This window comes from Ranitomeya variabilis, chromosome 1 (assembly GCF_051348905.1).
Source record: "Ranitomeya variabilis isolate aRanVar5 chromosome 1, aRanVar5.hap1, whole genome shotgun sequence".
Lineage (NCBI taxonomy): Eukaryota > Metazoa > Chordata > Amphibia > Anura > Dendrobatidae > Ranitomeya > Ranitomeya variabilis.
This window is the reverse complement of record NC_135232.1, coordinates 1026406607-1026434102: the sequence shown is the minus strand read 5'-3', so window position 1 is coordinate 1026434102 and position 27496 is coordinate 1026406607. Positions and strand designations below refer to the sequence as shown.

Sequence of the window (27496 nt, the reverse complement as noted above, 5' to 3'; positions counted from 1 at the left end):
GGGGAGTAAGGAGCGGCCATTTTCTCCTGGACTGTGCGCGTCGCTGATTGGTCGTGGCAATGGTCGTGGGCGTTTTGCCACGACCAATCAGTGACTTGGATTTCCATGACAGACAGAGGCCACGACCAATGAATATCCGTGACAGACAGACAGAAGGACAGATGGAAGTGACCCTTAGACAAATATATATATATATATATATATATATATATATATATATATATATATATATATACACTGTATATTTGTTTTACTTTTATTACATTGGCCCAGGATGGGTCATCACTGTATAAAGTCAGATCGCTGATCTGACAGGCAGTAAAGGACTTCCTGCAGGTCCCGGCAGCCAACTTGGATCCGGGGGTCTGCACGCAGGAAGAACCTCAGAACAACGCGATCACATCGCATTGTTCTGAGGGAAGCAAGCAGCCCCCTCCCTGCGCAATGCTTCTCTATGCCACCGGATCGCTGCAATTTTGTGTGCGGCCGATCGGCTTCGACATACTATCCCGTCCATGTCATACGGGCCCAGCCCACATGGACGGGATAGTATGTTGGATGTCAGAAAGGGGTTAATATTACAGTAAGGACTGTCCCAATTATGGTCGCCGTGAAGAGGCGGGATGGCTTTCGCTTTTTTTTTTTTTAAATCAGAAAACATGTTAACTAAATACCGTATATTTTCATGCACTATCCTATTTATTTACTGCAGGGTATTTAATCATTATGTTTCTGTCCTTGTTTTTTTCTTTGGGAAAACCTTGTAGATCCAAAAAGAAATGAATGCTGCTGTAAATTAAAATGGTGGTCCGGTGAAAACAAGTTATCACCTATGCGCAGGATATGTGATAACTCATTGATTGGTGATTACTGTGGGTCTGAATGCTGGGACCTGAATTGTTCAGCAGAATGGGGAACTTTACTCCCCCATTATAATGGAGGGCAGTGCGCTCCATTCGTTCCCTATGGGGCTGCGCCCAGCTTTTTTCCGGCAGTCCCATAGAGAATGAATAAAGCAGGGATTGGACATCTGACCTGTTGTGTCATCTTATAATATAAATGAAATTTCCCCTTTGGAGATGAAGATTCCACAGTCTGCCAATCGGTGCAGGTCCCATTGGTGGCACAGGTACCCAGTAGATAGGTGAGAATGAGTTTGTCTGTTTGGCAGAACAAGATGAATAAACAGTGACTGAAGGGAGAAGCGCACAATAGGGTAAAACCTTAATATGGGAGACAGTAAAAACAAAAGGTTTGCTAACTTTGGGTGGTTGAGTAAAGACACAAAACACTAAAAAGGCTTAGATAGCTGGCTGCCGCTGCCCTGGGGAAAGATACGCCAGATGGAAATTACCAAAACAAAAAAATAAAACAATTAAAAATTAGCTGCGCTGCTGGAATGAGATCTCTTGCAGCAATATTCATTAGATGGTTCTTTATTGTCCACTACACATCTCAATGCCGTATACTAGCATCTTTATCAAGTGTAAGAAAAAATACAGGTTACACACACTGGTACATGGAGGTGTTTATAGACAAAAATGGGGGCCAAAAAGCATAGGGTACCATCCACTGAGGGGTGAGTCGGGGTTCAAATTCAAAAAGAGGCCTGGAAGACAGGAAAAGGAGGACGAGAAAAATAAAACGTCTCTGAGGGTTTGGAGGTCAAATTCAAAGGGAACCTTGGAAGACCGAAGGAAAAAAGAAGGGAAAAAAACAAAAGTGCAAACTAAGGCCGGCGTCATACTCAGCGTATGAAAATACGGTCCGTTTTTTACGGCCGTAATACGCAGAAATGTTCCCAAAATAGTGATCCGTATGTTATCCGTAGGCAGGGTGTGTCAGCGTATTTTGCGCATGTCATCCTCCGTATGTAATCCGTATGGCATCTGTACTGCGAGATTTTCTCGCAGGCTTGCAAAACCGACATTTAATGGATTTATGGGCTCAAATGTTCTTTAAAACATATATACAGCATATATATCTATATATATAGCTATATATTGTATATATAGATTATAGATTATATATATATATATATATATATATATATATATATATATATATATATATATATATATACTATATTTATATTTAATTCAGCGCGAGATAGCTTAAAAGCTGGTAATTCAATTGCCGGCTTTTGCGATCTCCTTCCCAAACCCGACATATGAGACATGGTTTACATACAGTATCTCATATCCCTTTTTTTTTTTTTAATATTCCACACTACTAATGTTAGTAGTGTGTATGTGCAAAATTTGGGCCCTCTAGCTATTAAATTAAAGGGTTAAATTGAGGAAAAAATTGGCGTGGGCTCCCGCGCAATTTTCTCCGCCAGAGTGGTTAAGCCAGTGACTGAGGGCAGATATTAATAGCCTAGAGACGGTCCATGGTTATTGGCCCCCCTTGGCTAAAAACATCTGCCCCCAGCCACCCCAGAAAAGGCACATCTGGAAGATGCGCCTAATCTGGCACTTGGCCACTCTCTTCCCACTCCCGTGTAGCTGTGGGATATGGCGTAATGAAGGGTTAATGTCACTTTGCTATTGTAAGGTGACATTAAGCCAGGTTAATAATGGAGAGGCGTCAATTATGACACCTATCCATTATTAATACAATAGTAAGAAATGGTTAATTAAACACGCACACATTATTACAAAGCACTTTAATGAAATAAAGACACAGGGTGTTGTAATATTTTATTAGACTCTTAATCCACCTGAAGACCCTCGTTCTGTAAAAAAGGAAAAATAAAAAAACAACAATATCCCATACCTTCCGTTGTTCAGGTCACGTCCCACGATGTAAATCCATCTGAAGGGGCTAAATTATTTTACACCCAGGAGCTGTGCTAATGCAGTGCTCGTGGCTGTAAAACCCCGGGGAATGAATGGAAAGCAGGGGAATGTCCTGCAGTTACCTTGAGTCGCGGTGATGCGCCCTCTGCTGGATGTCCTCATATGAACTCGAGCGTGGGAAAAATATATATAAGAGATATATATATATATATATATATATATATATATATATATATATATATATATATATATATATATATATATATATATATAGACATATATATATGTCTCACTGACATGTATATTTATATATATACCTATTCTATGTGTAGACATTTATTCTACCTATTCTATCAGTGTGATTTTACTGTACACCGCACTGAATTGCCGGCTTTTTTTTTTTGTACGGACGATTTTCTACGGCCGTACAAGACCGTATAATACGGATCAGTAAAATACGGCAGATAGGAGCTGGGCCAGAGAGAATCATTGTACCGTATGCAATCTGTATTTTCTGCACCTCTCATACGTCCGTAAAACACGCTAGTGTGACGCCGGCCTAAAAGAAATACTATCATAAGTAGTTGATAGGACACATAAGGAAACAGAGAGGGGGTGTGTAACTTTAAAATAATTATTACATTATTAAGCATTAGAAATACCAGGAAAGGAAAATTGCTCAAACAGGAATAAAGGATATATGTAGGGCACAGGATTCTAACCTGACAGAAGGCTAAAACATGAAAGAGAGGGGGAGGACTAGAGCCATGTCAGCTATTAAAGGGAACCTGTCACCCCGTTTTTTCAGTATGAGATAAAAATACCATTAAATAGGGCCTGAGCTGTGCTGGACAATAGTGTATTTAGTGTACCCTGATTCCCCACCTATGCCCGCCCTATCACGGCGGCCATTTTCCTGAAGCCGAGCTGCGAACTCAGCTTCAGGAAAATGGCCGCCGCGATCTCCATCTGCGCACGCGCGGCATCCCGCGGCCATTTTCCTGAAGCCCCGGGCAGCAGAGCGCTCCATCTGCACACGCGCGGCCTCAGGAAGATGGCCGCCACCAGCGAAAAAGCGGAGAATAGCGCAGATCGCGCTCTTTTTCTTCACCTGCGCAGTGCATTCCGCTGTTGGGCATGCGCAAACCACTACGCCACCAACGGAAAGATAAGCAAGATCTGGGGGAGAAGAAGCGATTTCACCACGCCCATTTGACCAGACCACTTTGATTGACAGGTGAAAACGGCGACTTTGGTAAGGTATCTCGGCAGCATAGGTGGGGAATCAGGGTACACAAAATACACTATTGTCCAGCACAGCTCAGGCCCTATTTAACGGTATTTTTATCTCATACTGAAAAAACGGGGTGACAGGTTCCCTTTAAATGAAGATTGAGGAACAATAAGACAAGGATTGCTGAGGAGGTGGAGGAAGCAACAACGTTGATACATAAAGGACATGGATAGCACAGAAGGAGAGTCAGCTGGTGAGGAGAGGACACAGAGCTACAGGTGGCTGACCTGATAGAAGTGTAAAGGGGAGTACAAATTACCAAATAGGAAATTCCAGCTAGGATGCAAAATTGTATTTGAAGTCTCCAGTGAGTTTTTTTTCCTTTTCTTACACTTCATAAAGATGCCAGTGAGACACTGAAACACATAGTGGGCAATAAAGGTAATAATGAATATCGCGGCAAAAGACTTGTTTCCAGCTGCGCAGCCAGTTTTTAAAAGTTGAAATCATTCTGACCAACCAGTTTCATGCTTATCTTTACTTTTATATGACTCTGTGAAGACGACTAGCTTATTTATGCCTGTTTTCTTGTAAGATTGTGTTCTCACTTGAATTTTCCATTTTCTTTCAGATATCACAATTTTTTTTTAAGAACACGGTAGTCTGCTGTGATATTCTTGCCGTCAAGATTACCAGTATTTAATTGGAAATCGGGTGGACTAAATTATAAGTCGATGAGATCAATCATATCTTGGACGGTTTTGTTATGATTGGAAGCTCTGATGTTATGAGGTTATCATGAATAGATGTCAATCAGCATGACATCAGCAGTGACGCCCCACCTCAATCGGCATGACATCGGCAGTGACGCCCCATGTCAATCAGCATGACATCAGCAGTGACACCCCACCTCAATCAGCATGACATCAGTGACACCCCGCCTCAATCAGCATGACATCAGCAGTGACACCCCGCCTCAATCAGCATGACATCGGCAGTGACACCCCGCCTCAATCAGCATGACATAGGCAGTGACGCCCCACGTCAATCAGCATGACATCGGCAGTGACACCCCGCCTCAATCAGCATGACATCGGCAGTGACGCCCCACGTCAATCAGCATGACATAGGCAGTGACGCCCCACGTCAATCAGCATGACATCGGCAGTGACACCCCGCCTCAATCAGCATGACATCGGCAGTGACACCCCGCCTCAATCAGCATGACATCGGCAGTGACACCCCGCCTCAATCAGCATGACATCAGCAGTGACACCCCGCCTCAATCAGCATGACATCGGCAGTGACGCCCCACGTCAATCAGCATGACATCAGCAGTGACACCCCGCCTCAATCAGCATGACATCGGCAGTGACACCCCACCTCAATCAGCATGACCTCGGCAGTGACACCCCGCCTCAATCAGCATGACATCAGCAGTGACACCCCGCCTCAATCAGCATGACATCGGCAGTGACGCCCCACGTCAATCAGCATGACATCAGCAGTGACACCCCGCCTCAATCAGCATGACATCGGCAGTGACACCCCGCCTCAATCAGCATGACATCAGCAGTGACACCCCACCTCAATCAGCATGACATTGACAGTGACGCCCCAGCTGACAGCAGAGCGGAACAGAAGAAGCTACTAAATCATTAGTAGATTGGCGCTAAGCAAGATAGGCAAGTAGTTACCCCCTACCTCCCCGTAAGTTCATAAAAATAAGTAAAGTCCTGCTTTTTTTTTTATTCGACTTTGGATAGTTTGAAAAAAGGTATTAAAAATAAAAAGTTAAGTAGTGTCAGTTTTCGCTCTGTACGTTGGTTATACTGCTGGTTTCATGTTGTGTACAAAAACTGTTTATGCCAAAAATAGAGATGCCCCAGTGTTTCGGATATGGATGTCTCACCCGTCCTTGTTGACGTGATGCAAACACTCCACATCGTACTACTCAATTAGTGCTGCGATCCTCCTCACAGGGATACTGAGGACGGCGTACGTCCGGACAGCTAGTCCTGCTCTCGGCCTCATAGTAATATGGTGGAAGCAGAGTACAATAGGTCCGAGGTAGAATGCAGAGACACCACAGTGATGTAGACATGGTTGTCTCTCACCATCCTTTATGAATGATCTTTGTAATATGCCATGTTAGGTTTGTTTGTTTTTTACATATATGCAATTTAAACAGTGTATTAATTACTTTATTATTTTATCAGATAACGTGTCTTTATCACTACGGTCACAGACTGGCCTATTTTTTTTTTAAGATTATGTTCTAATATGTGAAATATATCTGTAGAAGGTCACATTGTGGCGTGTGTGATCGTGATTTAACATGGTTTACAATGACAGACCCCATAGTGACCAACATAAAGACTCATTTACAGTACACTGGCCGACAATCCGCAGATCTGAAATTTAATGATCAATTGTTGAAGATAACTGTGTAATGAGAATGGAGATTGTTCACTTATTCAATGATTAGGCTGGAAAAAGGAGGAGTGGAAATTCAGATCCTATAGCTACGGCTTTTAGTGGCTGGCTGGTCATTTCTGAGGTAATTGTGGAGGGCATTGGAATTAGCACATATTCATATCACATTGTTCACTGCTATTATTGCAAATGATTCTGTTCATATAAAGCAGGGAAACAATTTATCGCTAATTCAAGTAGATTTTCTTTGTACGGTATCAGCGGAAAGGTTTCTGCAATCACTTATGGGATCTGAACGCTGAACACCGCTACACCATTTTATTCACGATTCTCGGCCTGTACATTGTGTACTTGTCGGACATCATTTAATGGTCGTTGAGTTACAGTCTCATCATTCATTTCAGAAATTATCTGCTTGTGTAAATGCAGCCCTAAAGCTACGGTAATTCAAAGAAACGGGAACATAAGGGGGAAATTCTAACTAAGAGACCAGGCATTGACTTCTGTAGAAGCATACAGTTGGCTTTACATTTGTTAGGAATAATGTTTCCCTGACCCCTAGTAGTGAAACACAGGGCACTGCTGTATGCCATATTGTTTCTCGCCTGAAAAATGTAATTGGCTGGAAATGCTTTCCGCCATACTTTTCCATCTCCATGCCATGGGCTAACTTGCCCAGGTCAGGGTGACTAGCTAAAAGGAAGCTCCAGTCAGGATCCATTGCTGGGGAGAAGTATTCTTCTCCACTGGTGATGGCTGGCAATTAGATGAAGGTGTTGGTAAATATGGGGTGTACGGGGATAAGAGGGTGCAGCGCTGAGGGTCTGTATCAGAGCTGCCCAGTCTGCCCTTAAGGTTAAAGAAGTGATCCACTACCTTTACCCATTTCACTTGTATGCATCAATCTTGCTACTATGTGCCAGTAAATGCATCCATACTCTTAGTACAGTAATATATACTGTTATCATGCAGATGGCATCACTTGGTGTCTGCCAGCTGCAGCTCTGATGTTCACATAGATCACTTCCGGTCTGTAGTCTTGCTGTGTTCTAAGACTACAAGTTCCATCATGCATTGCAGAGGCCTGTGAGCCAGCACTTATCATGACACCTCCATTCTCCACGCCTCCTTTCACTCTGAGTACATGCACCCCACTATGTTTGTTATGCAAATTATGCTCACAGCAGCTCATTCTCCTAGTGGCTCTCAGCCTAAAGGTACCTTCACACGAAACGACATTATAACGATATCGCTAGCAATCCGTGACGTTGCAGCGTCCTGGCTAGCGATATCGTTTCGTTTGACACGCAGCAGCGATCAGGATCCTGCTGTGATGTCGCTGGTCGCTGAATAAAGTCCAGAACTTTATTTGGTCGTCCGATCGCTGTGTATCGTTGTGTTTGAAAGCAAAAGCAACGATACCAGCGATATTTTACACTGGTAACCAGGGTAAACATCGGGTTACTAAGCGCAGGGCCGCGCTTAGTTACCCGATGTTTACCCTGGTTACTAGCGTAAAATGTAAAAAAAACAAACAGCACATACTCACATTGCGTCCCCTGCAGTCTGCTTCCTCCTCTGACTCAGCGCCGCAAAGTGAAAGTGAAAGCAGCACAGCGGTGACGTCACCGCTCTGCTCTCACTGTACGGCGCTCAGTCAGTCAGGAAGTGGACGCAGGGGGACGTGAATGTAAGTATGTGCTGTTTGTTTTTTTTAGATTTTACGCTGGTAACCAGGGTAAACATCGGGTTACTAAGCGCGGCCCTGCGCTTAGTTACCCGATGTTTACCCTGGTTACCAGGGGACCTCGGCATAGTTGATCGCTGGAGAGCGGTCTGTGTGACAGCTCTCCAGCGACCAAACAGCGACGCTGCAGCGATCGACATCGTTGTCGCTATCGCTGCAGCGTCGCTTCGTGTGAAGGTACCTTAAAATGGTCACATCTTGGCACCATCCAGGTTGAAAACTGTTTATTCCCCAGACATGTATTATGGCGTGGGACAGAACGAATGGCAGGTGAGGGATATGGTTGTTTTTTATTTTTGTTTCATTACAGGTGACGAGGGCTTCAATGGAATGAGCGATGACATGGATATGGTTTAATTTACCATAATTATACGAGTCTGTCATTCTTTCAATTAAAAGGACTTTATTCTGGCTGTGTCTTTATTTACTATATAAAACTAGAGAATTAGTAATGGATAGGTGTCTTATAGACGCCATTCCATGACTAGCGCGTAGGCTTGATGTCACCAGACAATACAAAGGTGACATCAACCCCACAAATATGAACCCCACTTGCCACCGCTACAGGCCAAGTGGGAAGAGCTGGGCAAAGCACAAGAATTAGTGCATCTAATAGATGTGCCTTTTCTGGGTGGCACTATCAATGGCCCCTTACCAGCCTGAGAATAACAGCCCACAGCTGTCTGCTTTAGGAAGGGTGGTTGTCAAAAATGAGGGTGACCCCACGTATTTATTTATTTATTTATTAACTGAAAACCCAACTTGCTAATGCTGACTGCTGAGGGTTGCAGCCCCCACCTGTCAGTATTGCCAGTCTGGTTATCAATTCTTTATAAGTCTTCTTTTTAATTCTTTATTTAGAGTGCAGGCGCCGGCTAATGAATACTCCCATCAGCCGCCACCGGCTCTGTTATTAGTGGCAGAAGGCGTCGGCTGATGGGAGCAGTAGTCCCATCAGCTGACGTCAGTTTTACCTCAGATCACAGCTGCCATTTGACAGAGTTGGAACCGTGGCTGTCTGACCGTCAGTAATTATTTTTCCACCGATCAGAAGCAGTGTTTGCCGCGCTGTGATGTGCATGACAGCGCAACAAACAGCTGGTGTTCGAAGGGCCGAACCTGAAAAGTACACGGACTTCCAGGTAAAGGCCGTGTTCGGTGTCTGTGCCTGAACAGTAGGTGTTCGTTACAGACGCCAAACTTTACTGTTCTGGTTCGCCCATTTCTATCACCACATCAGAAGATTAATTTATCTGAATGTCTCCTTTAAGTAGAAATTAAAGATGTCAAACTAACATCACATTATATGGGTCGTTGAACAGACTGGTAATAAGAGAAGCCGCCATTTACAGCCATTCACTGAACGGTTGGCATTTTGTGCAGCAGCACAGCCAGTTGTCGGAGAGACTCCACAGAACAGTGCTCCATTACAGATAATGGTCACCTAGACTTTTACTTTAGATGGCATCTAATAAGCCATAATTTCAGCTGTCAGTAGCACTCAGCAGATCTGCACTTGGCGCGGACAGCTATTTTTACATCCCATAATAATAAGTTGCCAGGCAACAAAATGATGCTATAATTCTGAACATTTACACATAATCAGGCATACAGATGCACCAGTTTGGAGATTTTTATTTTACTACAAATAAAAAGAACCCCCCCCCCCCCCCCCCCCCCAGCAAAGAAAATAAATAAATACTATTATCCTGGTTTGGCAGTAATGTCTGCTTCACTAGGTTGTCAAAATGATGTTTTAAGAATTGTCGCTAAGTTTTTGGAGCACAAATGTCAAGTTTTTGAGGAGTTTTCAAATATTCCCTCAGTTATTGTCCACAAACCTACTGAAAAAAAAAATCAGCGCACAAGGGGTTCCAGAGTCATTTGAAGCTTTTTTTTTTTTTTTTTTTAAAAAAAAAGCCTGAAAAATGGCTTATAAACTATAGAAAGACTCTTCGCGTGTCATGTGTCTGAAGCAACTCCTGGTGGAAATCTCCTCCAAACTAAGCACTGACCAATGAAAAAGGCTATAAAAAAGGGCTTCAGATATATAAAAAAAAAATTTCTAAAACTCCACAAAGGAGAGTTTCCTAAAGTGGTTTCACCTTGAAAAAAACTCAAAAATATGAGTCACAACCTTCAGACCCCTCAGTGTCAAACTAAACTTTAATCATCAAATATTAACTAAGTATAAATGCACACATGTGAATACACGGTGTTCCAAATTATTATGCAAATTGGATTTAAGTGTCATAAAGATTTAATTGTTTTGTTTTTCAAATAAACTCGTGGATGGTATTGTGTCTCAGGGCTCAATGTATCACTGAAATCAATCTTAAACACATGTGATAATTGGTTTTCCAGGTGATTCTAATTAAAGGAAAACTACTTAAAAATGATGTTCCACATTATTAAGCAGGTCACAGTTTTCAAGTAACATGGGAAAGAAAAAGGATCTCTCTGCTGCCGAAAAGCATCAAATAGTGCAATGCCTTGGTGAAGGGATGAAAACATTAGAAATTTCCTGAAAACTTAAGCGTGATCATCGTACTGTTAAGAGATTTGTGGCTGTATCTGAGCACAGATGTGTTTATGCTGATAAAGGCATAATGAGGAAGATTTCTGCCAGGCAAGTTCATCGGATTAAGAGAGCAGCTGCTAAAAAGCCATTACAAAGCAGCAAACAGATATTTGAAGCTGCTGGTGCCTCTGGATTCCCTCGAACCTCAAGGTGTAGGCTCCTTCAAAGGCTTGCTGTGGTGCATAAACCTACTATTCGGCTACCCTTAAACAGTGTTCACAAGCAGAAATGGTTGCATTGGGCCCACACATACATGAAGACTAATTTCCAAACAGTCTTGTTTACTGATAAGCGTTGAGCAACCCTGGATGGTCCAAATGGATGGAGAAGTGGATGGTTGGTGGATGGCCACCATGTCCCAACAAGGCTGCAATGTCAGCAAGGAGGTGGAGGAGTCATGTTTTGGGCTGGAATCATGGAGAAACAGCTGGTAGGGCCCTTTAAGGTTCCTGAAGGTGTGAAAATGACCTCTGCAAAGTATACTGTATAGAGTTTCTGACTGACAACTTTCCTCCATGGTATAAAAAGCAAAATTTGTGCCTTCAGGAGCAAAATCATCTTCATGCATGACAATGCACCATCTCATGCTGCAAAGAATACCTCATTGGCTGCTATGGGCATAAAAGGAGATAAACTCATGGTGTGGCCACCATCTTTCCCTGACCACAACTCTATAGAGAACCTTTGGAGTATCATCAAGCAAAAGATCTATGAGGGTGGGAGGCGGTTCACATCAAAACAGCAGCTCTGGGAGGCTATTCTGACTTCATGCAAAGAAATACAAGCAGAAATTCTCCAAAAACTCACAAGATCAATGGATGCAAGAATTGTGAAGGTGATATCAAAGAAAGGTTCCTATGGTAACATGTAACTTGGCCTGTTAGGATGTTTTGGAGTTAAATAGCATTTTTGTTCAGTGAATGTGACCTCCTAATGCTGCAAATTCCACAAATGAGCATTTTCAGTTCTTTAAAACATATCAAATGTTTAGAAATTCCACTGTGCCTAATAATTTGGAACAGTGCATTTTAAGTTTTTATTCATTTTGGAGACTATACTGTTATCATTGGGAGGTTTCTTCAATAAAATTTGATGTATACTCTAACGGGTGATTACTTTTATTAGACTGACTGTCATTTGCACCGACCATTTAGGAAAATCCGAGAAAAATATAATTTGCATAATAATTTGGAACATAGTGTAAGCGCAAGAAAGGCCCAAGACTTGTGAAATCGCTTAGTATCATTATTGTGATCAGCATTTTACCTCAGAAAATGGAACTATGGAAACTAAACTGTGTGAACGGTAGTATGTGTGTGACAACAGAACGGAATATATTCAGCCCTGACATTTGAATAGAATCTTGCCGGCGGTATTTAGGACCTTGTGCATGTCAGACGTAGTCATAGTGATGAATGTCTTAGTTATTACAATAAGGAAGCTAGCCCCTCTCCATGTCCATTCATTGCCTGAGGCAAAGGACGGAACTGGCTAAGCTCTTCAAATAAGACAGTGAGCCAGCCCCCATAACGGGTCACACGCCGACACCGGAAATGCTCTTGTTTAAATCACAAAGTGAAAGTGAAGCTGCCCAAGACTTACTCAGATATCTTATAGCTTAGTGAAGTATATGAGTCAACGGTATGTTTTGCTATTTTTAGTCAAAAATTTAAAATATTTGTAAAGTGGACTCACCTTTTAATAATTTAAGCACATTACCATATAAATACCCTTTATAACCTCTGATTTATACAGAGCCATAATTCGGCAACCATAGTTAAAGTCCTTGCACCTACCTACATTTCTGCCCATGGCCTATGTAGGTGTAATAATAACAATAATAATAGCAAATACCTCCAATTAGAAATATAGAATAGTTCTTCTGACTTGCTATGTTGCTTATCCCATGTGCAGGACATGTCCACATAAAACCCATTCATACAAATAAAGAGACAAACAAATTTCATGTTGGAATAAAAATGGCCGTGAAGTTTATTTTGGGTTATATAAATACTCATCAAATGTCCAATAAATAAATTCCACATATCAGATGTCCAAAATTCCAAACTTCCAATAAGAACCAATCCACCCATAAATGGGTGATTTTCCCCACAAATGAACAACACGACAATTAAAACAAATAAGTAACGGGAGGGAGGGTGGGCTCTTCTTTCTTTTTGGCCGTCAGAATGGGGAAAAAATTCAGCAACCAGGGGTTAATATCTTTCAAAAAAGACCACCAAAAACACCAACCGCCAATGAGGATCCAGAAAAAAAGGCGCAATAAAACTGGTAAAAACCGGTTCTAACCATTTCTTAAAAAGTCATAGAACTTACACTGACCTTTCAATGACCTTACTAATTGAACAGTACTAAAAGAAAATGCTGATTCCTAGGGTCTATGTGGCCATGAGACCCCCGCCGTAATTATTGTATGCTTTAGGCGGGAGGGGCTAACATTACGTTAGCCTATGTATCCATGGTTGCGACCATTCATATAGTTGCAGTTAGTTCTTGTGGTCGTAACCATGGATACCTAAGGTACTGCAATGCCCTGCACATTGGGTAAGAGATATATCAAATCAGAACTATACTACATTTCTAATTTTAGCTATTTGCCAATAATGTTACTATACCTACTACATGTAGGGATAGGATTTTGGAGATAGGAATACCCCTTTAACATAGGGGTAGAAGTCTCTAGACCTGCTGATTTCCACAACGCTGACTATCTTATGTGTACTGGGGCCTCCCGCCTGTCCACTGTAGGGAGAATGCAGGGAAACAACCTGACATGTTCTTTCTGGCTCACTATTGGGATAAACATGAATGCAAAGAAAATGTTGCATGTTCATAAGGGCTTTGGGACAGATGCCTGTCTGACAAACACCCAAAAATTTATCTGCAGCAAAACGTAGTCAACATGTTATTAAATAACTTTATATGAATTCAAGTCACATTTCAGCTAAATCCTTTATGATAAAATCAAAGCAAAATGCAAGTTTGTCAGCGGTGGATCAAGCGTATCGATTTGTCTCAATTTCTCCTCCCTTGTGTATCAGCCCAGGTCTTCATGTTGTGACAGAACAGCAGAGCAATAACAAGTACAAAACCGCTCGACAAGGAGGCCATCACAGGATCATGAGCCCAAATCAGATCCCTGCCACAACAATTCTGTAATGATTGGTGCCAGAAGCATCACTAACATACACAAATAGAAAAAGTATCACCGCTCGCTTGGTATTCAAGTTCAAGGATCTCTATAAAGAAGATCGCAGAAACGTGTAGTAGAGAAGAGCTTTATTATTCATTAAATGGGGAGGAAGGAAATGGCTGGGAAATAAAACTAGATATAACTGCATTCCTTAAAACTTTAATCAGTTAAGTACCGTATTTTTCAGATTATAAGACGCACTGGGGAAAATGGGGCTGTGTCTTATTGGAATATAACTTACCAGCTGTGGTGGCGCGGGGTCCAAGGGTCGCTGCTGGTGAAGGCAAGAGTGGGGAGATGCTGAGGGCTGCAGGCTTGGTGTCGGTGGTGTGGGGGTTTACATTGCGGTGGACTATGGAAAAATGGCCGCTGCAGATGGCAAATAGCCAGATGGAGATTTCGGCACCAAGATCTTGGAGGAGAGATCTTGGCGTGGAGATCTCCATCCATGCATGCACCGCCCCCCGAAGGTCATTTTCCCGGAGTCCACCACAATGTAAATCATGGAAGTGCAGGGGCTCTGGGATTTCACAAAATGTCGGACGACATTTTGCTAAAAGCCTGGAGCCCCTACATGACCGAACACCCACAGCATCGCACCTCTTCCTTTCAGCCTGGGGTCCGCAACATTGACAAACACCTGCCTCCGCCAGCAGCGACCCTGCTTTACAGCAGCTGCCATCCCCGCTAAGCAATAAGACACATGGATTATAAGATGCGCCACAATTTTATTAGAAAAAAGGTTTTTTCCTATTTTTATCACCAAAATTTGGGGTGCGTCTTATAATCTGATGAGTCCTATAAACCACAAGAATGCAGTATACAAGTTTTCACAGTCAGGTCACTACAAACATTATAACGGCTGCTGTCTTGTTACACTGATCGAAACCTATGCAGCATCAATAGTAAAAAGATCTAATGTTAAAAATAATAAAAATAATAAAAAATCATTATATTCTCACCTTCTGGTGCCTTTCCCGCTCCTCGCGACGCTCCGGTCCCAAGAAAACATTGCAGCAATGACCTGCGGTCTCGCGAGACCGCTACATCATAACGTGTTATTGCCGCAATGCATTCTTGGGACCGGAGCATTGCGAGGGGCATCGCTAAACGCCTGGGCTGCATCCGGGGGCCGCCGGAAGATGAGTATATAACTATTTTTTATTTTAATTCTTTTTTTTTTTTTTTTTTTAACAGGGATATGGTGCCCACATTGCTATATACTACGTGGGCTGTGTTAGATACTACGTGGGCTGTGTTAGATACTACGTGGGCTGTGTTATATACTGCGTGGGCTGTGCAATATACTGCGTGGGCTGTGCAATATACTACGTGGGCTGTGCAATATACTACGTGGGCTGTGCTATATACTACGTGGCTGTGCAATATACTACGTGGGCTGTTTTATATACTACGTGGGCTGTGCTATATACTACTATACATATTCTAGAATACCCGATACGTTAGAATCGGGCCACCATCTAGTTTATTTATAATGCCTTTAATTCCTTTTTTTATGTTCCCGGAAAATGCCTAAGGCTACGGTCACACTAGCAGTATTTGGTCAGTATTTTACATCAGTATTTGTAAGCCAAAACCAGGAGTGGAACAAACAGAGGGGAAAGCTATAATAGAAACACGTCACCAAGTCTGTATTTTTGACCCACTCCTGGTTTTGGCTAACAAATACTGATGTGAAATATTGACCAAACACTGATAGTGTGACCGCAGCCTTAAAGTAATGCTCTAGAAATTTCAAGTTTTGATTAAATGGGTTTCTACAGCATTAGAAAATCCTGGCCTCGAACTTTCTAACACTTGTGGCATTGCTTGCAGCTAAGCACCAATCACTTCAATGGAGCTGACCTGCAAAGTCAGACACTACCCAAAAAAAGTGTCATTGCTGGAAGAAAGCTGCCATGTATTTCTAAGGGTTTTGTAATGCTGTGTTTTTAGATTATGTTAGGATTATGATGCAAAAAAGTCCAGGCTGCACAAACATGCAAATATACACTTTTATTTTATATGTATAACACTGTGGCACATGTCAGAATTTTCTTTCAGAAGTATTTGTTGTGGAATATTCCTGACAACTACTTGGGCAAAAACTAAAAAAATTATCAAGGCCTTATCATGGAGAACCCCTTTAAGAGCTGGGCTCCACATAGATACTCCAATATTATTGCACGGTGTGATTGTGTTACATCGCACCTCATTATCAAACAGATCCTATATCCTGTGTGGTGGATGACAAGTCGTTTCACAAGACTATGATTATGGACTGCAAAAATCCAACAGTGTCGGGTGCCGCTCTGCGATATTACACATCACCACCTGTAATATTCACTATGTTTGTTTTCAATGTTTTATTTATTGAGAATCATAAGATGGTTGACATCAGCAAACAAAGAATCAATTAAGGTAAACTCGAAAAACAGAAGAGGCATAGAGTAATATTCACTGTGATCAAACAACTAGATAGATATTTTTTTTAGGAAGAGCAATGTACCTTAGCTGTTTAAGGAATTCAATGTCGGAGCTGCTTGTGATCAGCTTGATGAACTCCTCATAAGATGGGGCGTATGTATAGGCCTTCTTGTGACGCTCGTTCACCTGCTCCCTGTACTCCAGCTGGCTGAGCAGCATCTGATTAATGTAATCCGGATCACTCAGCAGCTCCACCAAAGGCTTCAGCACTGAAGAAACAGAATCAGGACATGCAAAGATGAAGGATATCAAAGCTGTGAACTTGGCAGAGTCAGTGTGCTGCAGTGCTACCGGAGCGGCACTCCGCCACTGCAATATAGCAATTTAAAAAAAATGTATTAAACTTTTTGTAAAACAGTGTAACGGAGACATGACTAAGTGATCTTAGATCATTTTGTGGTGCTGTACAAGAAAATGGAATTGAAAATGCAAGAATTGTTCTTAAGATACAGACGGCATATATAAAAAAAAAAAAAAAATCGAAAAAAACCCCTAGAACTTGGAAAATTCCTCCCCGACATACAAATATCTGACTTGTGTACAACTCGTAGATACAAATTTCTGATGTTGAAAAACAATAACTAAAACCACCTCATCACTCACCTCTAGTGTTGAGCATTCCGATACCGCAAGTATCGGGTATCGGCCGATATTTGCTGTATCGGAATTCCGATACCGAGATCCGATATTTTTGTGGTATCGGGTATCGGTATCGAAACAACATTAATGTGTAAAATACAACATTAATGTGTAAAATAAAGAATTAAAATAAAAAATATTGCTATACTCACCTCTCCGACGCAGCCTGGACCTCACCGAGGGAACCGGCAGCGTTCTTTGCTTAAAATGCGCGCTTTTCCTTCCTTCCGTGAAGTCACGGCTTCTGATTGGTCGCGTGCCGCCCATGTGGCCGCGACGCGACCAATCACAGCAAGCCGTGACGTAATTTTCAGGTCCTTCTAGGCATTCAGTATTTTAAAATTACGTTCCGGCTTTGTGATTGGTCGCGTCGCGGTCACATGGGCGACGCGACCAATCACAAGCCGTGACGTCACGGGAGGCAGGACAAGCGCGCATTTTAAAATGCGCGCGTGTCCAGCCTCCCGTGACATCACAGCTTGTGATTGGTCGCGTCGCCCATGTGACCGCGACGCGACCAATCACAAAGCCGGAACGTAATTTTAAAATCCTGAAGGACCTGAAATTACGTCACGGCTTGCTGTGATTGGTCGCGTCGCGGCCACATGGGCGGCACGCGACCAATCACAAGCCGGGACTTCACGTAAGGAAGTAAACGCGCGAATTTTAAGCAAACAACGCTGCCGGTTCCCTCGGTGAGGTCCAGGCTGCGTCAGAGAGGTGAGTATAGCAATATTTTTTATTTTAATTCTTTCTTTTACACATTAATATGGATCCCAGGGCCTGAAGGAGAGTTTCCTCTCCTTCAGACCCTGGGAACCATCAGGAATACCGTCCGATACTTGAGTCCCATTGACTTGTATTGGTATCGGGTATCAGTATCGGATTGGATCCGATACTTTGCCGGTATCGGCCGATACTTTCCGATACCGATACTTTCAAGTATCGGATGGTATCGCTCAACACTACTCACCTCTCCAGACCTCGGCTTTCCGCTGATGTGCGCCCAATCTTCACTATAGGCCAGGACTTCCGGTCACGTTCAGAAGTCAGCGTGTGCTGTAAGGTCGTGATGTGACATCAAGACGAGCAACAATCTTACGACGCCCAGTAACCTCTGAAGACTGGACATGGCCGTAGGTCCTGGCCTGTATTGAAGATGAAGACGACAAGGCACTTGACGGATCATGAACCCAGACAGAACCAGACTTAGAGTGAAGAGGTTAGGGATGTGGCACAGTCCAACGTAAAGGAGAGGACTGGACAGCAAGGAGCTGAGTGGCTTGAAAGGTCAGAGATTGGGCGAGATTAGTTTTTTTTTTTTCCTGCCCATGTTCCAACTTACATATTCAAATTACGAATAAACCACAGTCCTCAAATAGTTTGTAACCGGGGGACTGGCTGTATTTATTTCACATCTGCATATACTATTGCAGATGTATATACAGTATATCCGGAAGTCTTATGTTAGGATCCAACAAACAGTGGTTGACACTGATCTTTTTTTTTTTGTTGATATTCCATCTGACACACAAGTTTTAAAATAAAGACTGACTCACCATTTTCATTTCTGTTCTTTTTAACCCCTTAATGACAGCCAATAAATCTTTTTACTGACCTGAGATATAAGAGAATATCATCCCCATACAGTTGACAATCCAGCAGCTGTGAACTGTACACTATATTTGAGAACTTGCTGTATCACAAACGATCAGTGTTGGCACCGTCCATATCTGTTTAACCCCTTAGTTGCTGCTGTCAAAAGTGACTACATCAAATAAATTGTTAACAGATTGTGGGGGCTTCCGCTTTAATCTAATTGACACACCAAGATCATGATTGTGTGGCCCTGATATTTGCCATAGCAGTTCATGGCCAAATAGCAGCCTTAGGGTACCGTCTCACATAACGATTTACCAACGATCACGACCAGCGATACGACCTGGCCGTGATCGTTGGTAAGTGGTTGTGTGGTCGCTGGGGAGCTGTCACACAGTCAGCTCTCCAGCGACCAACGATGCCGAAGTCCCCGGGTAACCAGGGTAAACATCGGGTTACTAAGCGCAGGGCCGCGCTTAGTAACCCGATGTTTACCCTGGTTACCAGCGTAAAAGTAAAAAAAAAAAAACCGTACATACTCACATTCCGGTGTCTGTCCCCCGGCTTTCTGCTTCTCTCCACTGTGTCTGTGCCAGCCGGAAAGCACAGCGGTGACGTCACCGCTGTGCTCGCTTTCCGGCCGGCCGGCGCTCACAGTGCAGAGAAGCAGAACGCCGGGGGACAGACACCGGAATGTAAGTATGTACTGTTTTGTTTTTTTTTACTTTTACGCTGGTAACCACGGTAAACATCGGGTTACTAAGCGCGGCCCTGCGCTTAGTAACCCGATGTTTACCCTGGTTACAAGCGAACGCATCGCTGGATCGCTGTCACACACAACGATCCAGCGATGACAGCGGGAGATCCAGCGACGAAAGAAAGTTCCAAACGATCTGCTACGACGTACGATTCTCAGCAGGATCCCTGATCGCTGCTGCGTGTCAGACATAGCGAGATCGTATGGATATCGCTGGAACGTCACGGATCGTACCGTCGTAGCAATCAAAGTGCCACTGTGTGACGGTACCCTTAGAGTCTCCCGGCTATAGTCGACAGTTTAGAAGTTAGCGACATTTAGGTGGCAAACATTTTTTCATACCTGCTATACCACTTTGCATTAATTCCTGAAAATCATCTGAAGGGTTAATAAACTATCTGACAGCAGTTTTCAATATGTCGAGGGGTGCGGTGTTTAAAATGGTATCACATTTGGGGTTTTCCAATATGTAGGACCCCCAAAGTCACTTCTAAAATGGATAGGTCCCTCAGAAAAATAAATTTTGTAAATTTCTTAGAAAAAATGAAAAATTACTGCTACATTTTTAAACCTCCTAAAAGGCTAACAAAATAAATCAGCATTTTAAAAATGGTGTTGATGTAAAGCAGACATGTGGGAAATGTTATTTATTAATGTTTTTGTGTGGTATGACTATCTGGACTACAGGGACAATCATTCAAAGTTTGAACATTGCAATTTTTTTTTACATTTTTGTCAAGCTTCTGATATTTTTTTTTATAAATAAACACAAAACATATCAACCTAAATTTACCATTATCATAAATAATAATGTGCCATGAAAAAAAGAATCTCAAAATCAATGGGATTTATTGAAACATTCCCGAGTTATCACCACAAAGTGACATTGGTCAGAATTTAAAAAATTGGCCTCGTCACTAAGGGGGTTAAGTCACTTTTTTTTTTTTTTGTGGTATTTGTTGCTGTCTTCTGTGCCAAAGTTTTCAAAATGACACAAGTGGTTCATAAATATTGTGCAAAAATCAAAAATGGTCTATTTTTGTCTTAAACATTTTCAGCAACTCAGAGCAAAAATTTGTATGCTTTGCAAAAAAAATAGAGCAAAAACAGAACCAAATCTTCTGGACTACATAAAAAAAATCACTCCAGAGGAAGGGAAGTGGAGGACAATTGGGAGTCTGCGTCTTGGTTGAACATGGAGGCAGCTGACGACCTTCAGGAGGGATCTCCGAGAATGAGATTAAATGGTGTCCCCTGATATAATACAAACTGCAACCTGTTCTAGTCATGTATCAATATGGGCTGTAGGCTGAAGATGAACAGGTCCTGAGACCTGTTTCTCAACTGATAAGAGCTGAGTCGCACACCTCAATTGTTGCGGGGAACACAGCTGTCATAAGTGAAGAAATAAATCTCTCATTCAGCACAGAGGGGGGTTATGCCAGCTTCATCCTTAAGGTTTGTTTTTCAGTTGGGTGCCATCAGTCTCCTTGCACTGCTAAAAAGCTGTCAGACTGACAAAGGAAAAGAAGGATGTAGCTGGAGATCTCCTAGTGAATCATAAAATCATTAAATATTACAGTAGGAAGGGACCGTTAGGGTCATTGTGTCCAACTCCCTGCTCAATGCAGGATTCACTAAACCATCTCAGACAGATGTCTGTCCAGCCTTTGTTTGAAGACTTCCATTGAAGGAGAATTCACCACCTCTCATGGCAGCCTGCTCCACTCATTGATCACCCTCACTGTCAAAAAGGTTTATCTAATATGTAATCTGTATCTTCTCCCTTTCAGCTTCAATCTATTGCTTCGCATGTTTCCATGTGTAAATGAGGATAAGGAAGATCCCTCTACACTGTGACAGCCCTTCAGATATTTGTAGACCGCTATAAAGTCTCCTCTTAAGGTACCGTCACACTCAGCGACGCTGTGGCGATATAGACAACGACCCGATCGCTGCAGCGTCGCAGTTTAGGTCACTGTAGAGATGTCAAACACAGTAGCTCCACAACGATGCAGGAGCGATCCTGTGACGTAACGGTGACTCACTTATCGTTCTCACAGGTCGTTAGCTCCATGTAAAACATTGCTGACATCGTTGCTTTTGCTGTCAAACATGACGATACACGCCGACCTGACGACCAAATAAAGTTCTGGACTTCTAGCTCCGACCAGCGATATCACAGCGGGATCCAGATCGCTGCTGCGTGTCAAACACAACGAGATCGCTATCCAGGACGCTGCAACGTCACGGATCGTCGTCGTTCTCGTTGTAAAGTTGCTGAGTGTGAAGGTACCTTTAGTCTTCTTTTTTGCAAGCTAAACATTGCAAGATCCTTTAACTGTTCCTTGTAGGACATACTTTGCAGTCCACTCACCATCCTGGTAGCACTTCTCCGAATTTGCTCCAGTTTTTCAATGTCTTTTCTAAAATGTGGTGTCCGGAACTAAACACCGTATTCCAGATGAGGTCTGATCAAGGAGTAGAGGGGCATAATTACTTCACGTGATCTAGACTCTATGGCTCTCTTAATACATCACAGAACTGTGTTTGCCTTTTTTGCTGCTGCATCACACTGTTGAGTCATATGCAGTCTGTGATCTATTAGTATACCCAAGTCTTTTGCACATGTACTGTTGCTTTGTTCTATTACTTCCATTCTGTATTTCTAATTTTCTTTCCTGGTATAGAAGCAAGGCTCACTGGCCTGTAATTTCTTGGCTCCATTTTTTCTTTTTTTTGAAGATAAGGATAACATTTTCTCTTCATCAATCTTCTGTGACTTCTCCTTTTCTCCAGGATTTTTCAAAGATTCTGGCTAGTGGTTCTGTACTTTCCTCTGCCATCTATGGCAGTACCCCATGATATAATTCATGTGAACAAGGAGATTAAAATTCATTTAAATTAGCCAAGTGTTCCCTCACTAATCTCTCTGTTTATAGATTGAGTGGATTATTTCATTCACTCGCTAGCACCATGAAGATCAGTTGATGCCACAATTGCTTTCTTAGAGAACAAAGATACCAAGCAGGAATTTATAAGTTCGGCCTTCTCAACATCATTTTTGACCACTTTACCCTTTTCATCCTGTAAAAATCCTTTATCATCATTGACCTCTATTTTGCTTTGGACACACCCCCAAAATCCTTTTTTATTGCTTTTGGTCTCCCTTGCAAGCCTCACTTCATTACTGGCTTCAGCTCTCCTAACGCTTGCCCTGCACTCCCGGCAAAGAGCATTATATTCTTCTTTAGATATGCCCCCTCTTTCCATTTAATATAAATTTCATTTTTCCTTTGTAACAAGCGTTTAAGTTCCAAGTTCATCCATCCTGGTCTCTTTAAATGCTTCCAATTCTTCCTTCTTTTCAGGATGGCTACTGATTGTGCAGTGAGAATTTCATTTAGCAAAATCTCCCATCCTTCTTGAACATTTCTGTACTTTAGAACTTCCAGCCATTAGACCTTTCCTACCCTCTTTCTTAGTCTATTAAAATTTGCCTTTCTGAAGTCCAACTTTAAAGTCTGAGTTCTCGCTGGTCTTCCTCCTCTTGTAATACAAAATTCAAGGATAGCATGATCGCTGCCTCCTAAAGTCCCTGCCACCTTTTCTTCAACCATTTCCTCCCTGTTGTTGAGAATTAGGTCCAAGATGGTCGATCCTCTTGTTTGCTCTGCTACCTTCTAAAAGATAAAGTTGTCAGCAGAAATTTTCTGGACTCATTACTTATACCTGAGAGAGAGATTCCAAACATATATCTGGATAGTTAAAATCTCCCATGATCACCATGTACTTTTTTGAGAACAGGGACATCTGATGTAAAAAGAGGGTTTATCCATATTTTCCGTCTGTCTGGGTGGCCTATAGTAAACACCTACAGTAGTGTAGTTTCTGTTCTTCTCTCCTTGAATTCTTACCCATCAGTTTACGCAGAGCTACCATTCTCTCAAGCTTGGATCTCTGTGGAGATATACCGTATATACTCGAGTATAAGCCGACCCGAGTATAAGCCGACCCCCCCTAATTTTGCCACAAAAAACTGGGAAAACTTATTGACTCGAGTATAAGCCTAGGGTGGAAAATGCAGCAGCTACAGGTGAATTTCAAAAATAAAAATAGATGCTCCATACCATTCATTATTGCCCCATAGATGCTACATATAAAGCTGTGCCATATATAATGCTCCATACCATTGATTATTGCCCCATATATTATCCATATAAAGCTGTGCCATATAGAATGCTCTGCACCGTTCATTATGGCCCCATAGATGCTCCATATAAAGCTGTGCCACATATACAATGCTCTGCACCGTTCATTATGGCTCTATAGATGCTCCACATAAAGCTGTGCCATATATGCTCTGCACCGTTCATTATGGCCCTATAGATGCTCCATATAAAGCTGTGCCATATATGCTCTGCACCGTTCATTATGGCCCCATAGATGCTCCTTATAAAGCTGTGCCATATATGCTCTGCACCGTTCATTATGGCCCTATAGATGCTCCACATAAAGCTGTGCCATATATGCTCTGCACCGTTCATTATGGCCCTATAGATGCTCCATATAAAGCTGTGCCATATATGCTCTGCACCGTTCATTATGGCCCCATAGATGCTCCTTATAAAGCTGTGCCATATATGCTCCGCACCGTTCATTATGGCCCCATAGATGCTCATTATAAAGCTGTGCCCTATATGCTCTGCACCGTTCAGTTTGGCCCCATAGATGCTCCTTATATAGCTGTGCCCTATATGCTCTGCAGCGTTCAGTTTGGCCCCATAGATGCTCATTATAAAGCTGTGCCATATATGCTCTGCAGCGTTCAGTTTGGCCCCATAGATGCTCCACATAAATCTGTGCCATATATAACGCTGCTGCTGCAATAAAAAAACACAACACATACTCACCTCTCTTGCTTGCAGCTCCTCAGCGTCCCGTCCCGGCATCTCTCCACACTGACTGATCAGGCAGAGGGCGCCGCGCACACTATATGCGTCATCGCGCCCTCTGACCTGAACAGTCAGAGCGGAGAGACGCCGGGAAGACAGAGCGGTGCCCGGCGTGTGGAACGAGGACAGGTAAATATGCGATACTTACCTGCTCCCGGCGTCCCGCTCCTTCCCCCAGACAGCTGGTCTCCGGGTGCCGCAGCCTCTTCCTCTATCAGCGGTCACCGGCACCGCTGATTAGAGAAATGAATATTAATTTCTCTAATGAGCGGTCCCACGTGACCGCTGTACAGGGGAAGAGCTGCGGCACCCGGAGACAGTGTGACGGGCAGGGGGAGCGTCAGGATCGCCGGGACTAGGTAAGTATGCCTCAGCGCCCTCTCCCCCTCACCCGCCGACCCTGCCACAGACCGTGACTCGAGTATAAGCCGAGAGGGGCACTTTCAGCCCAAAAATTGGGGCTGAAAATCTCGGCTTATACTCAAGTATATACGGTAGTTTTCCTAAATACAATGCAATCCCTCCTCCTCTCTTGTTAATCCTGTTTCTAATAAATAAGTTGTAGCCTTCAAGGTTTGCATTCGAATCATGTGTATCATCCCACCAAGTTTCAGCGATGCCTATGACATATCTCTCTTCCTGTGTTAGCAGATCCTATTCTCCTTGTTTGTTTCCCGTGCTCTGTGCATTTGTATAGACAATTCAGTTCATAGTCTGTTTCTCTTGTTCCTCTTTTTTCGTTGAGAATTTGTTGTTTTTGATATTTATTTCAAGTTCTAATAGCAGGGTTCTCAAAAGAATTAATTAGCGACATGTTTTTTTCCTGGTAACATATTTCCCATCCCATATTGCTCTAGTTTAAAGCTTTCCTGCTCAGTGTAGCACGGCATCTACCAAATATTTGTTTTCCTGTTTTCTTAAGATGCAAGGATTCCATCATACAGGTAATTCACTTTCATGGTCAAGAAATACAAAACATTGCTGATTGCACCATCGACATAGCCAGTTGTTCACTTGTAGAAACGTGTTCAATCTCCTTGTTTCATGTCCATCCACTGGGAGGATGGAAGAGAAGACCATTTGCGCTCCTAGTTCCTTCATTTTTTGGCCTAGATCATCTTCTCTGCATATAGTTTCTAGGTCCTTTTTTGATGTGTAATTTGTTCCTAAATGTACTAATAGACATTGGTAGTCATATGTAGCACTGAAGAGTCTTGATACCCATCGGACACATCTTTGATTTGGGTACCTGGAAGACAACACACTGCTTGTGAGGTAAGTTAGTAGGGAATCCCCCACGACCACCACCCTCCTTTTCTTCTTCACAAAAGTGCTTATTTTTCTTTGTGATTGCTTACTGGGGTGTTCTTTGTGGGAAAAGCACTTTTTGATGTACATCTTTGTAGTTGTCCCAAGTGAGAGCCCGGAAGCGGTTCTTCATTGGTATGGGTACTTACTGCCTCCTCATCCTTCTGCTTCTTTGGATCACATGCTTCCATTTCTGTTCTTCTGCAGGTACATTGAAAGGTGCTAGTTTTTTAACATCCTGAATAGTTGTATCTACTCTGTCATTAGCTTCTGCAGGAACATTGAAAAGTCCTTCTCTTGCAACATTCTGAAGAGATTCTTCTGCTCTGTCAAGGAAATTCTCATCTTTAGTGAGCTTCAGTGTAGCTATTTTCTCCTCAAGACTTTGCACCTTTTTATCTAAGAGTCACAAGCCTGCATTTCTGGCAAGTAAAGTTTGTCTTTTCCTCTGGCAAAAACATATAGCACAAATTACACACACCATATGGGTAATCTTCTCCATGTTGAACAAAAAATTTCTGTTGAATTTCCGATTTCCTTCCAACACCTCGATCCAGCTACACACAAAGATCTTCAGACTCGTGACGATTCTTCATTCTTCCCAGAATGCACCAGGAATATGCAAATTATTTCCCTAGAGTGGAGCACAACATACTGTGTGTTCATTTTTACCATAAGTGAGTCATCAGTGTTTTTCACAGCTGGATAAATTACTTTGCAATGTTAAGCACGGATGTACGTGTTTTTTACAGACTTGTATTAGCTCTTTTCATCTGTCACCTGGAAAAAAAAGGACATGTCTCTGTCTCTTGCACAGACACATAGTCCTTGAAAAAACAGACATGTGAATAGCACTACAGGTTACAATGCGTACGTGTTGCATCCTTGAAAGAAAAACGGATACAATACGTATGTGCTAAAGTAACATGTGAATGAGGCCTAACAACCATTTTTATGGTCATGATGCCTCCATATTGTAAGGCAACTTTTAAATTAAAAAGTAAAGATGACATTTTGTGTCTGCAGACCCTATGAAAACGTTTGAGTCACTATTAAAGGGAGTTTGTCAGCAGGTTTTTTGCTATATAATCAGAGGACAGCATGACGTAGGGGTTAAAACACTAAATTCAATGATGTGTCATTGATCAGGCGGTGTAATGCTATTTACTTACAATGAAGGTTTTAGCACCAGGACATTATCATTTCTATGCATAGCTGGTATGTAAGGACTGGTCCGACTCTGCCCCCCAGTGATAAGTAGCTCATTGTCAATAGACTTCTTACATATGTGGCACCCCAGGGTCCTGGTCGTCGCAGTGATATTGCTTTCCTCTCGGGGAGAGTGATGCTACGTTTGGAGGCAAAGAAGGATAACTGCATCCAGGTATCACAAACATGCAATACATTTCACACTCCAGACCACCAGGGGGAGCTTCTGCTCCTATTTATTAGGACACTCTATATATATATATATATATATATATAACTGGTAGTCTGTAGGGAAAGTTAGTCAGTTCCAGACAGGAGTCAGTTCCTGGCAGAGCTCCAGACAGGAGTTCTGTTAGTTCCAGACCAGAGTCTGAGGAGGATGGAAGGTTAAAGGAGCTGTGCATGCCCTAGGTTCAGGTTTAGCGCTAGCGGATTGCGCTAACGCAATGTTTTTGTAGGGGTCGCGTTCAGGGGTCGCGTTAACGTCCCCGCTCTCGCAGATCCCCGATCTGCGAGAGCGGGGAACGGA

At 42.6% G+C, this 27496-nt stretch overlaps 1 protein-coding gene across 4 annotated transcripts in view; it reads right to left on the bottom strand.

Moving 5' to 3' along the window:
• The window catches only part of SNX25 (sorting nexin 25), a 285932-nt gene that overhangs the window by 113350 nt on the left and 145086 nt on the right, over positions 1-27496 (bottom strand). For all 4 annotated transcript variants that reach the window (XM_077279603.1, XM_077279604.1, XM_077279606.1 and 1 more), the window contains one exon: positions 16523-16709. In XM_077279603.1, the coding sequence (XP_077135718.1) occupies positions 16523-16709 (187 nt within the window). The remainder of the gene's footprint in view (positions 1-16522; positions 16710-27496) is intronic.